The sequence below is a fragment of the Lynx canadensis genome, chromosome B1 (assembly GCF_007474595.2).
Source record: "Lynx canadensis isolate LIC74 chromosome B1, mLynCan4.pri.v2, whole genome shotgun sequence".
NCBI lineage: Eukaryota > Metazoa > Chordata > Mammalia > Carnivora > Felidae > Lynx > Lynx canadensis.
The window spans coordinates 146,918,301-146,930,624 of NC_044306.2; the positions used below are offsets into that span (position 1 = coordinate 146,918,301).

The 12,324-nt window shown below is 34.3% G+C and overlaps 1 protein-coding gene across 6 annotated transcripts in view; it reads left to right on the forward strand.

Moving 5' to 3' along the window:
• ANKRD17 (ankyrin repeat domain 17) overlaps positions 1–12,324 on the forward strand; it is a 168,174-nt gene that overhangs the window by 103,555 nt on the left and 52,295 nt on the right. For 2 of the 6 annotated variants that reach the window (XM_030313703.2, XM_030313705.1), the window contains exons 11-16: positions 648–735; positions 2,460–2,587; positions 2,842–2,985; positions 3,398–3,500; positions 4,975–5,727; positions 10,167–10,315. In XM_030313703.2, coding sequence (XP_030169563.1) covers positions 648–735; positions 2,460–2,587; positions 2,842–2,985; positions 3,398–3,500; positions 4,975–5,727; positions 10,167–10,315 — 1,365 coding nt within the window. The remainder of the gene's footprint in view (positions 1–647; positions 736–2,459; positions 2,588–2,841; positions 2,986–3,397; positions 3,501–4,974; positions 5,728–10,166; positions 10,316–12,324) is intronic. The other 4 variants (XM_030313708.2, XM_032592971.1, XM_030313704.2 and 1 more) reach the window with 3 other exon arrangements.

The window sequence follows — 12,324 nt, forward strand, 5'->3', positions numbered from 1 at the left end:
TTGGGATAGAGAGAGAGCATGAACGGGGGAGGGGCAAAGAGAGAGGGAGACACAGAATCGGAAGCAGGCTCCAGGCTCTGGGCCATCATCAGCCCAGAGCCCGACGCGGGGCTCGAACTCACGGACCGCGAGATCGTGACCTGACTGAAGTCGGACGCTTAACCGACTGCGCCACCCAGGCGCCCCTAAGATAATGTGGTTTTAATGGGAGGTCCATAAAGAAAGGGAATGATGTACTTGCAGAAATTCATACAGGTAGGATGCAAGGTTACAAAAAGAAAATCACTTGGAGTAGATGGGGATAATGCTGATTGGAGAAGGATGTGCTAGAGTGCCATTCACTGGTCAAGTTCCACAGTCCTTTTGGTAGAGAGAGAGAGAAGGAAAAATTACCCAGATGGATTTAGATGAAGGTGTCACAATCACATGAATATAATTTCAGTTCTTAAATTACATCTGTAGAACATGTTTCTAATTTGAGTTTTAAATTTAAAAATGTATTCCTTAAATTTATTTCATTTCAAAGCATGATATTTAATATCTTTAGACTTAGAAATTAGTCCAGTTCTTTTCCTTTTTATTTTCATGAAAAAGAATAACTGTACACTAGCAATTAAATATCAATTAAGTCTGTGTTTTTTACATAGGAACATGAATCTGAAGGTGGAAGGACTCCTTTAATGAAAGCTGCAAGAGCTGGTCATGTTTGTACTGTTCAGTTCTTAATTAGTAAAGGTAGGTTTGGGTAAGCAGTAGTTTTTTTTTTCCCCAAAGGTGTCTATTCCCTGCCCTTGGATATTTAGAGATTGAGAGGTAAAGGACAATTTTTGGGTATGACTGGTGGAGGGATGCTACTGAGATTTTGTGAGTGGGTGGTTGATAAATATCCTCAATGCATAGAGCATCTCCAAACAGTTCCATAGTCCCAAACTATGAAGGATTGTCATACTGAGTACCATCCTTGTGAAGGAACACTTACATAAAGAAAAATTTCTCTATGTAAAATTTTGAGGGTTTAGATAACTTAAAGTCTGTTCTGTTTATGTAATAATGTATCCTGAAACTTGGATTCTTATGCCACTGAATTACTTTAAGGCAAGTCACTTTTCTACTCTACATATCCTTGGGCCTAAGTTTCCTTCTTTGTAAAATATAGAGAAATGGTCATAAATACGGTATAAAAAGTATTCAAAACTGAAATGTGATAAAAACCAAAATGCATGGAAGATTTTCATCTATGGTCAGTAATTCTACTTTGAATATCAAAAACCATTTTAAATGACTAACGTATCATATTATTACTTCCTTTAAATTATTTGTGAGGTGTTTACTGTGTAAGTTCAAGTTGAAATAGTGTTGTATGCAGAATTCATCATACTTTTTTTTTTTTAATGTTTATTTATTTATTTTTGAGAGGAGAGCATACACACACTTGTGTGACAGGGGCAGGGGCAAAGAGAAAGGGAGACAGAGAATCCCAAGCAGGCTCCACGCTGTCAGCACAGAGCCCTATGCAGGGATTGATGCCACGAAACCTGAGATCATGAATTGAGCCAAAAGTAAGAGGCAGATGCTTAACTGACTGAACCACCCAGGCGCCCCACAGATTTCATCATATCCTTAAGTATAGGATATGAAAGATTTTACTGTTGATTCAACATTGATAAAAGAAAGACTATACAAGCCATGTACAATTAAAATGGCAATATATACCATTTCCTTCTTAGCAAAAATACTAAAGAAATCTCAAGTTTGTAATTGTTAATAATAGCAAAAGAAACTAAGTCAGAAATAAGTTACTGGTCAAATTACTTTGGGCAATTTGAACACTTATTTGTGATGTATATTTATGCCATAGTATTTTCAAGAATGGAATTATTTATATAATCACAATCCTCTCTCTTTGATAAATTTTAATTAATCAGATTCCATTTTCTTTCTGCTATTTTATATCCATTTCCTGCATTGCCTAGCACACTGTCTAAATCAGAGATGAATTCATATTGGAGGGGCAGTGTACCTGTTTTCATGCTCAGATATTTCCCAGTGAAAGAAGCCAGTAGTACTATTACTTTCTATTCCCTGGTAATTCTCTACATACCTAGAGAAGGACTTAAAATGTAGATAAAATTTTGTTTTACTTTTTTAAAACTAATTACATTAGGAGTAATATATACATTTATTTTTATCTTCTACCAGTGCATACTAAAATATTCACGGATGAAATTATGTCATGTTTGTCTGGGATTTGCTTTAGAGTAATTCAAGATGGGAGAGGAGAATTGATAATGGGTTTATGTGAAATGAGATTGGCTGTGTGTTTATAATCATTGAAGCTGGGTAATGGGTATATGGATATTCATTATGCTATTTTCTCTATTCTTTATGATTTTGAAATTTACCATAATTTAAGAAACCTCAATCTCCTAACATGATTTCCTATGTCTTGTCTGTTTTAGGAGCGAATGTGAATAGAACCACAGCTAATAATGACCATACTGTACTGTCCCTGGCTTGTGCAGGGGGTCATCTGGCAGTGGTGGAACTACTTTTGGCTCATGGGGCAGATCCTACTCATCGTTTAAAAGTATGTAACTCAAATGTTTCGGGTAGCATTGTGAATTAATTCTTCACTCTTGAACATTAGAAAATATCATCTACCAGTTCGATTTATAATGGCATTCTAAACATATTCATTTTCTTCTGTTTTATTAGAGGAAAGTGTTCTTTACTAAACCTAAGATTTGAATTGCTAGGGCCTGTTAGCTTTATCATCCTTAATGGTTCTGTAAGTTAACTTATTTTTTTTTTTAATTTTTCCCTTTCTGTGTCCACTCTTAGGATGGCTCAACTATGTTGATAGAAGCAGCAAAAGGTGGCCATACGAGTGTTGTTTGCTATCTTTTGGACTATCCTAATAATTTGCTTTCGGCCCCTCCACCAGATGTCACTCAGTTAACCCCCCCATCCCACGATTTAAATAGGGTAAGATTCAAAACGAAAACATTTTATATCATATCTTCTTTATCCTCCTTTGGCTCATAGTTTCAGTTTAAACAGATCTGACTATACTTTGTTATAATAGTAGTTCTCTTTATAGGTATGCAGTTGAAATGGTTAATGATATAATCTGGTTTAATATTCAGATTGTAGATTGATGTGATTTTGCTTTGTTTTCTTACTATGGCAAGAATAACTATTTGAATTCAAAGTGCATTAAAAAAAGCGTTGTGGAGAATAATTTGGCAACAACATATTTTAAGTAAATATATCAGTGTCTGAGATTAATACCATATTACAAATATTTTGAAGAAGTCTTTATAACTTATTCTTAAAGCATGTTATTTAATGGAGTGTGTAGGAAAAGCAGAGATATAATCAGTTTCCTTTGTCTTAGGCTCCTCGTGTACCAGTTCAAGCACTGCCCATGGTTGTCCCACCTCAGGAGCCTGACAAACCACCTGCCAATGTTGCCACTACTCTTCCCATCAGGAATAAAGGTCAGTTATACTTCTGAAGACTGTTTTGTACATGTTATCCAGGTAAAAATGATAAGATTACCAAAAAACCTAGCCATTTATAATTATTTTTCCACAAAAGGTGAATATTACTAAGTTGACATAATTAAAAATTTTTTTTACTAGTGAAAAAGGCATGTTACTGTGAGAGAAGATAGTTAATAGCACTGATTTATGCTAGAATTGTCAGCATTAGCAGGAGAAATTCAGATGCTCATCTCTGATGCAGTTCTGATTATCCACCATTTCTTGTAATAACTGGTCATTTCTATTCGTGTTAAACTGTTAGGCTGGGTATAGTTGGATGACATTTTTGTAAATTACTTAAATTTCTGTAGTGATCTAAGGCATAAAATGAACAAGTTAGATCAAAATTAAACTATATTTTAGAGTAACTGGTTTAATGTAGATTTTATATCTGGGCTACCTTTCTCAGTCAATAATTGAAAGTTACTTCAGATATGCTTGTTTGTTTCTCTAGAACTCTGAGGTCCATATTTGACTTGTGGATGTTACACCATGCATGTTTTAAGTCATGTCCCAAAACATTACAGCTACCAGTTTGAATCAGTTTTTCTTTTTAAAAAGTTTCACCTGAAGAACCAATGTGGTTTTAATTTTTTGGTTTTTAGCTACCTATATTATTTTACCAACAAGAATACTAAGTATTTCCACCAGCTCTTTACAGTCACTACTACCAGTCTAGAGCCTTGGCACCTTTTTCAGTTGGTGTAGCAAACAACTGATTGCTGCACCCATAGCCAGATCTGTTTATTTACCTGGCTGTCAGAAGATACAGTGGATGGCGTAGTCCAGCATCTTTTCTTCCAGGGAAACTGAATCCCAAATCTCTACTGGCCAGGTAGCTGTGTGAATATGTGAATTTATATCTTGCCTTTATCAGTCTTGAAGATGGTAGTCCCCCAACAAAGACAAATTTTAGCTGGATTTAGATTTCCCGGTACTTCTCAGTGGTTTGGGTACTCTTTGTGTGTATGTGTGTGTGTTTAAAAGACATAGACTATCAAATGTGGAAAAACCTTGACTTAGAGGTCTAAGTTTTCCTTACATCTTAATAATCTAGCGTTATTTTTCTGTTCTGATGATAAGTTTTTACATCTCTATGACCAGATGAAGTATCTACACATAGCCTTAGATTTTACTTTAATTGCACCACTTAGATCTCACAGACCTGCATCCCTCTATTGTCTAATTTTAGCCATGTGATATTTTTAAAATTAATTTCCCAGAGATTTCTCTATGCACATAAAATACATACATTTTATATTTATGATAAAGAAGGTGGATTTGTTTTTAAACTTCTTAACAGTGCATTTTCACCTTCTGTGGATATGATAACTTGGTGCATAACTGTTGGCACTAAACCTCCCAACAGTAACTCTGTAATGAGGATGCCATTCATGTGCACTTCTGAGGGGGTTTCTTTTTCACACAGCTGCTTCTAAACAAAAGTCCAGCAGCCATTTGCCAGCAAACAGCCAGGATGTACAGGGTTACATCACCAATCAGTCTCCAGAGAGCATTGTAGAAGAGGCTCAGGGAAAGTTAACAGAACTGGAACAGAGGATAAAAGAAGCCATAGAAAAGAATGCACAGCTGCAGTCCTTGGAACTGGCTCACGCTGACCAACTTACCAAGGAGAAGATCGAGGAGCTGAACAAAACAAGGGAGGAACAAATTCAGAAGAAACAAAAGATTTTGGAGGAGCTACAGAAAGTAGAACGAGAGTTACAACTGAAAACTCAGCAGCAGCTAAAAAAGCAGTATCTAGAGGTTAAAGCTCAAAGAATTCAACTTCAGCAGCAGCAGCAACAGTCTTGCCAACATCTGGGACTGCTAACTCCTGTTGGGGTTGGAGAACAGCTTTCCGAGGGAGACTATGCACGGTTACAGCAAGTGGATCCCGTTTTGCTTAAAGATGAACCCCAGCAGACTGCTGCTCAGATGGGTTTTGCACCAATCCAGCCTCTGGCCATGCCTCAAGCTTTGCCTCTGGCGGCAGGTCCCTTGCCTCCAGGGTCCATCGCAAATCTTACAGAACTGCAAGGAGTGATAGTTGGACAGCCAGTACTGGGCCAAGCACAGTTGGCAGGGCTGGGGCAAGGAATTCTGACAGAAACACAACAAGGGTTAATGGTAGCCAGCCCTGCTCAGACCCTCAATGACACGCTGGATGACATCATGGCAGGTGGGTTTATATTGTTATGAGCAGGTATCAAATATGATTTGCTTAAGGCGAGTAAGAGTGTGCCAGAATTTTTTGCCATTACCCAACTTGAGAACTATTTTTGGACTCTTGACCCATGTATATCCTTAGAAGTATTAGTTCAATCTCAGAAGTTCTCAGACGGATACAGGTCGAATTAAAGATTAGCTCATGCAATACAAGTGACTGAAACTTTTTGGCTTAGCTGGGTAGGCTGGGGATCTAGGTTTTTTCAGTAGTGGGGTTGATGTTTGAGTTTTTGTTTTTGATTTTGTTTTTTCTCTTTAAGTTCAGAATACTAAGATTGAATTTTGGCTTTTGTGCTTCTGTATTCACACCATTAAACTGGGAAATTGATAGAAGTTGAAGTGCAAAACTAGTAGGACACATCAGGAAGCTTATTTGTGAACAGAAATACTTTATATCCTAATGGATCAGACTTCAAACCTGATGGATATTAAAAAAAAAAAAAAAATTAAACACTTTTACAACGATAATAAAGTACCAAACCAAATAGGGTTTGATTGTATGTCAGTGATTTTATCCCCTGTGAATGTTAATGTGTAGTCTCTTTCTAACTGTATTATGGGAAGTTGTGGTCCCCTGACAGTATCATAAATGATATATCTTTCAGTGTGTAGCCAGAGAAATTATATTCCATTAAAATTAGTTTCATTGCAAGAAGAAATATTTTAGAAGGTTGTTTTAATGATTCTAGTTTTTGGTACTTACTTTTTGTGAGTTCTGTAACAAAGTAGTAGAATGAGATTCTACAGGATTATAAGCCATAAGAATGCTATACTGTGAAGGATAATTTTCTTGATTTAAGAAAAAGATAAAAAAGAAAATTTGAAAAGGAAGGAAAAGAGAAAAAGGCAGCAAGTAGTTGAAATTTGATAGTATTTATCTGTTTTCTTCCCCCTTTTTTTATTCTTTGCTCTATACTTCTATATGATTAAGTTTCTCTAATTTTGAAACTGTTTTGGCAGCATTATATAGTATGATGAGGTTATATATAATTTATCTTTCATCTTTCAAAAACATAAAAGAAAATTAAATTGTATAGTGTTGAGATATTTAGCTAACATTCAGAAATTAAGACACCAGCTAATGAGACAGATTTTGTTCTTACAAATTGCTCTAAAGTTTCCTAGTTCTCTTTTAGTATCACCCCAGCAACAATATGTGGAATGAAATTCTTTGCTAATCTTAGAGGGTGCAATAGTCTAATAATCATTAGTAAGAACTGTGAAGATTCTTATAGTGATAAATACAAAATATTTCTATATATTTGAAAATTACTATTAATCACCATTAGCTGCTTATAATAATTGGGATTGCAATTAAAGAAATGTTAGTATCTTATGAAAATTGTACATAAAATTTTTCTATAGATTTGAAAATTACTATTAATCACCATTAGCTGGTTATAATAATTGGGAATACAATTAAAGAAACATTGGTATCTTATGAAGATTGGAGCACAGTAGCCAAAAGTCCCAAATTTGGTGTTACTTACATGGCCATTAATCTAGGTCATAATGGTCTTCTTTCTATTATGTTGGTTGAACTACCAAAAAATGTATCAAGTTATTTAAATGAAGAATGGACATTCCTACCAGGGAATACTTAAAAAAAATTTTTTTTTGATATGCTATCAGAATTTACATGATGTTCTTGGGCATAGTTATCAACCTTGATTTGCCAGTTGTACAGTTTTTATGCTGATCAGAATTATCAGAGGTTTGTAAAGTAGTTTTTCTGTTAATTGGTTTACCAAACAAAAACAATTAAATTCTGCCTTTGTGTTCCAGGTGTTTTCATATAAAAAAAATTTCAAAAGCACACAAGTTTTTAGGAAATAGGATAAATACTTCCCATTATAAAAATACTTTTCCTCTTTATTATGCCCATTTATATGGAGAGAGGAGAGATGACCAGACGGAAGAGCAGGATTAAAAACATCCAACCACTTACCTGCAGTCCATCCCTGTCATCATGCATGTGCAAATGCATAAACATACACATATACTAATGCACTCACTTCTACGACTTTTTTCTTTAGACAACTTCTTTGGTAGTATTTGTTCTTTCAGTTGACTGATGATCATTTCCATTTCTTTCTTTGGGTTTCTTAATATTTTGTAACCTCATTAGGTGCCGTATTCCTTCCCCACTTAAGCATAACCTCTTCTTTTTCTTTAAAGAACCTAAATAAACTTGTTCTTTATTCCAATTTATTAGACTCTTCTTGTAAGATTCAGTATCATTTTCTGTAGTACTTGGCTGACCCAAATCTTCTGTCTTGCCTGTTCTCCATCCTTGTCAGAGCAAAATCAGTTCCCTATTTAGCTAGTCTTAACACCTTGCCTTTGCTGTGCTCTCAAGTTCTTTCTTTCCTTACCTAATGTTAAAACTTTTCTAGAGCATCTGGTGCTCCTTCTCTAAAATCAGACCCTAAAATGAAGTACCACATGTAAAGATCTATACCAGAGTTCCTTCAGGTACCTGCATATTTATAAGTTGTTACTTTTAACTGTAGGGAATGATTAAGTGACAGGCAGGTATTTAGTTCTAATAAACCAATTTCATAACTACCCGAAATGAAATGAAATGAAATGAAATGAGGGAATTGGTGTTTCCTCTCCTTTTAGATGAGGTGGCAAGAACAAGCAATTTGACCCAAAATAAGAAAACTAATTTTAGTGTGTTCTTTAAAAGAACTTATTCCAGTTAAAATGTAAATAACAATATAGTCATTTAATAGTAAAGCTTAGATTTTTTTTACTATTGTGAAATAAAAATCAGTTCTTTGGACAGATTGGTGTTCATTCTGTTTAAGCTGATTTTTGTATTTAGCATTTTTATTTGTGAAAATCAGTCAAATCAGAGGAGATTATGGAATCTGTTTTAAGAGCCATAGATTTTATATGGTTTTGAGATTTTATATCTAGAATGTGTACATTTAAATTAACTTGATTTTTTTAACATAAAACTATCAATATGGAATAACAATATCAAGGTCATTAGATGATCAATTTAATATATTAGTACATGCCCTTTTCTATTTATCTGGATCCCTAAGGATTCAAACAGTGTTTTGTTTTGTTTTGTTTTGTTTTGTTTTGTTTCCTTTCTTTGTTTTTTCTTTAGCTTTTAAGTGGACTTAAAAATGTATAATCATAGAATGTGTGTTGCTATAATGTATAGTGTATGTTTGTGCCTGAACTAAGGATTTCATGTAAAATAGATTTCTTAATTGACAATCATGTTTATAATTGTTATAATAAGGTCAATTTCAGTTTTATTCTTGGCAGGATCATAACCTCTTTTGCCTGGTTTCAGATCCAGTTGTGAATCATGATTGTTTTCTGTCTGATGTAGTTGATAAGTATGTTGGTAACACACATCCACGCTACTGTTGACCATTCAAAGATTTATGCCCACACTTCAGTGCTATAGCATTTTTAATAGGGGGGAAAAAGGGTTGGTGTTCACATATCAGCTCCAGAAGTGAATCCATGAGGGAATATAAATACCCTCAGTTGCCACCACTTCTGGAGTCCTCCCACCTCAAGTACTGACCTAATTAGCCCCTTATTAATTTGCATATTTTGGTGAAAATAATATTATGGAAAAATTATACTTAGAACTAACAATAATCTATATTTGAAGGATGATTGTGCATACATTTATTTCTACCTTAATCTTTTAATTTTGTCCTCGTCAGTGTGATTGCTGGTTTGATTGGTGGGCATTTTAACCCCCTCAGAATAATTCTACATGTGGGAAACTATATTTCTGTGTGAGGATCAAATTTTTATATTTTACTATACGGTCCTACTGAGGACTACCATTCAGAAAGTTACCATCCCCCAGTCTGCAGTTAGTAAAAGAGTAGGAAGTGTTTTAAATGATTCTATAGTTAGGTTCTCCCCAGTGATATTACTTTCATTGGAATATAAGGTGTGACATTGGCAGGTTAAAACTCACACTTTCCTCCGTCTGAACTTGACTGTTTTACCTTTTATTCGTTTTCTGATTAAGAAGCTATAATGAAAAAAAAAAAAGAAGCTATAATGAACAACTATCCATTTGCATTTATATTCAATTTTAATTCATAAGAATATTTTTGTTTTCAGGGTTATTTTGAATTGAGGTTTTATGAATACATACTGTAAGAGAGGAATTTGGTTTTCACATGGATTATTATTTAGAAAATGGGTTATTCTCAATATACTTTTTATTTTTAGATTGTTATCCCAAGTCAGAAATAACCAGAAAAGTGAGTTATTAGTGCTGTGACAGTTTACCTATAGACCTTTTGTTTTAAGAAGTCTTTAAATATTTTCTAATAATTATTTCTTACTGTTACCTAACAATGTTTCATCCTTATTAAGTGCAGTTATTTTGTTCAACAGCAGTCAGTGGAAGAGCATCTGCAATGTCAAACACTCCTACACACAGTATCGCTGCTTCCATTTCCCAACCTCAGACTCCAACTCCAAGTCCTATCATCTCTCCTTCAGCCATGCTTCCTATCTACCCTGCCATTGATATTGATGCACAGGTAAGCTCTAACTTCAGGATGGATGGTTTTTAACTAAAATTATATCATCAGTAAAAACATTAATCATCTTAGACTTAAGTCATCTTAGACTGTTTTGTCTCCAGCCAGAGATCTGAGCCACAGTTAGGAATGCGAATCCACATTTTAAAAAATAAAATACCAAATACAGATTATTACTGATAATTATGTGATGGTCTGGTTTTCAAGGTCATCAGTAACTTTTTTTTAACTGTAGTCTAGAAGAGGTTGTTAAAAGAAATAACTTATTTATAATTAGTATGTATTTTCTTCTAATCTTAAATTAGAAGCTATGCTTCTAATTTATAATGGGTTACACATAAAAGATTCTTCCATTTATGTATCGTATATACTTAATTGCATTTATATTGTCTTTGAAAGTTCTGATCTCGCCAACTAAAACATGTAGTGGTGACTGTCTGTGTCTTAGGACTAAGTCAAAACAAAACAAAACAAAAAACCCAATTAGAAAATTAGTTTACCATGTAATCTCAGGTCAGAGTGAAGTTGGAGAGGGGAGGATAGCTTGTGTTTTGTCCTGGAAAAAAGTTTAAGATAAGGCCTAGCTTAGAAGACTGCTGAATAAGGTAAAGGGTATATGGCCTTATTCAGTACTGAGAACTGTTTGGTTTATTTAGTTTTGTATTTTGATTTTTACCTGGCGTTGGGGAGTTCCTGGCTAGCTCAGCTGGTAGAGCACATGACTCTTACTCTCAGGGTCGTGAGTTCAAGCCCCACTTGGACATGGAGCCTACTTAAAATAAAAATTAAAAAAAATTTTTTTTAATTAAAAAAATATATATCTGGGGTGGGGAAGGCATGACATGGGTGAAGGTGGCAGTATACATAATAAAACTTTTTATTTTGTAAATGATCAGTTCTTTGTAACCCTGAATTGCCTGAAGTGTGTGTGTGTGTGTGTGTGTGTGTGTGTGTGTGTGTGTTACCATTAAGGCTTTGTACTCTCAACCTATTGAAAATAAAGCTTCTGGGGCTTCAGGGTGGCTCAGTTGGTTGAGCATCCGACTCTTGATTTCAGCTCAGGTCATGATCTCATGGTTCGTGAGTTCGAGCCCCACTCGGGCTCCAGGCTGACAGTGCAGAGCCTGCTTAGGATTCCTGCTCACTCCTCTGTCTCTCTCTCAAAATAAATAAATAAAATTTTTTAGGATGTTTAAGAAAATAATGCTTCCTTTTCATTAAAATGTTTCTTGGTAATACTGTGAAAAAGGAATTACATTTCTATTCTTACTTGCTTTCCAAATGTTAAGTTATATGTACTTTTTTTTTTTTTTTTTAAGCACTTAAAGTTGTCAGGGCTATTTTAAGGAATTGTCTGAGTTTCAGACCACGTATATGAAGTAACTACTTTTAAATAACCATTTTCCTGATGAAGAAACCAAGGCTAAGAGAGATTAAACATATCGCTGAGGATCAGTTCATTTAGCTAAGTGATGGGGTTGAGAGTCATACTTAGGTGGGTTTGACTTCAAAGACACCCTCCTTAACTACCATACTCTATAGTATGTTTTTTAAATTTTTTCAAATTAAAAAAACTATGAAATATTCGTTTATGAACCACATGGTTTATATTTAATAATATATAGCAATATAGAACTGGGTTGAACTTGGTATTGAATTTGCATTATTTTCCTCCAGGCTTTTTTCCCTCTGAGGCTGTTATGTTGTAACCTATAGCTGTTATGTTTTAACCAGAGATCTAATTTCTAGTTTTTATATGGAATTAAGAATTGATCCATAAGGAAAACTAAAAACCTCACCAAATATAAAAGGATTTTTAAAAAAAATTCTTTTGAATAAAATAGCCACAGAAAAAATTCCTCATATGATCATGATTTTATTGAGTTTGAAATTGTTATAGTGGTGGTGAAATTTTACCTGACTATACTACTCAACCAGCTATCTCTGTGTTACAAGTTAATTTCTAAGAAGTTACATAGAAATATTTCTAATTTTTTTAAATTAAAAAA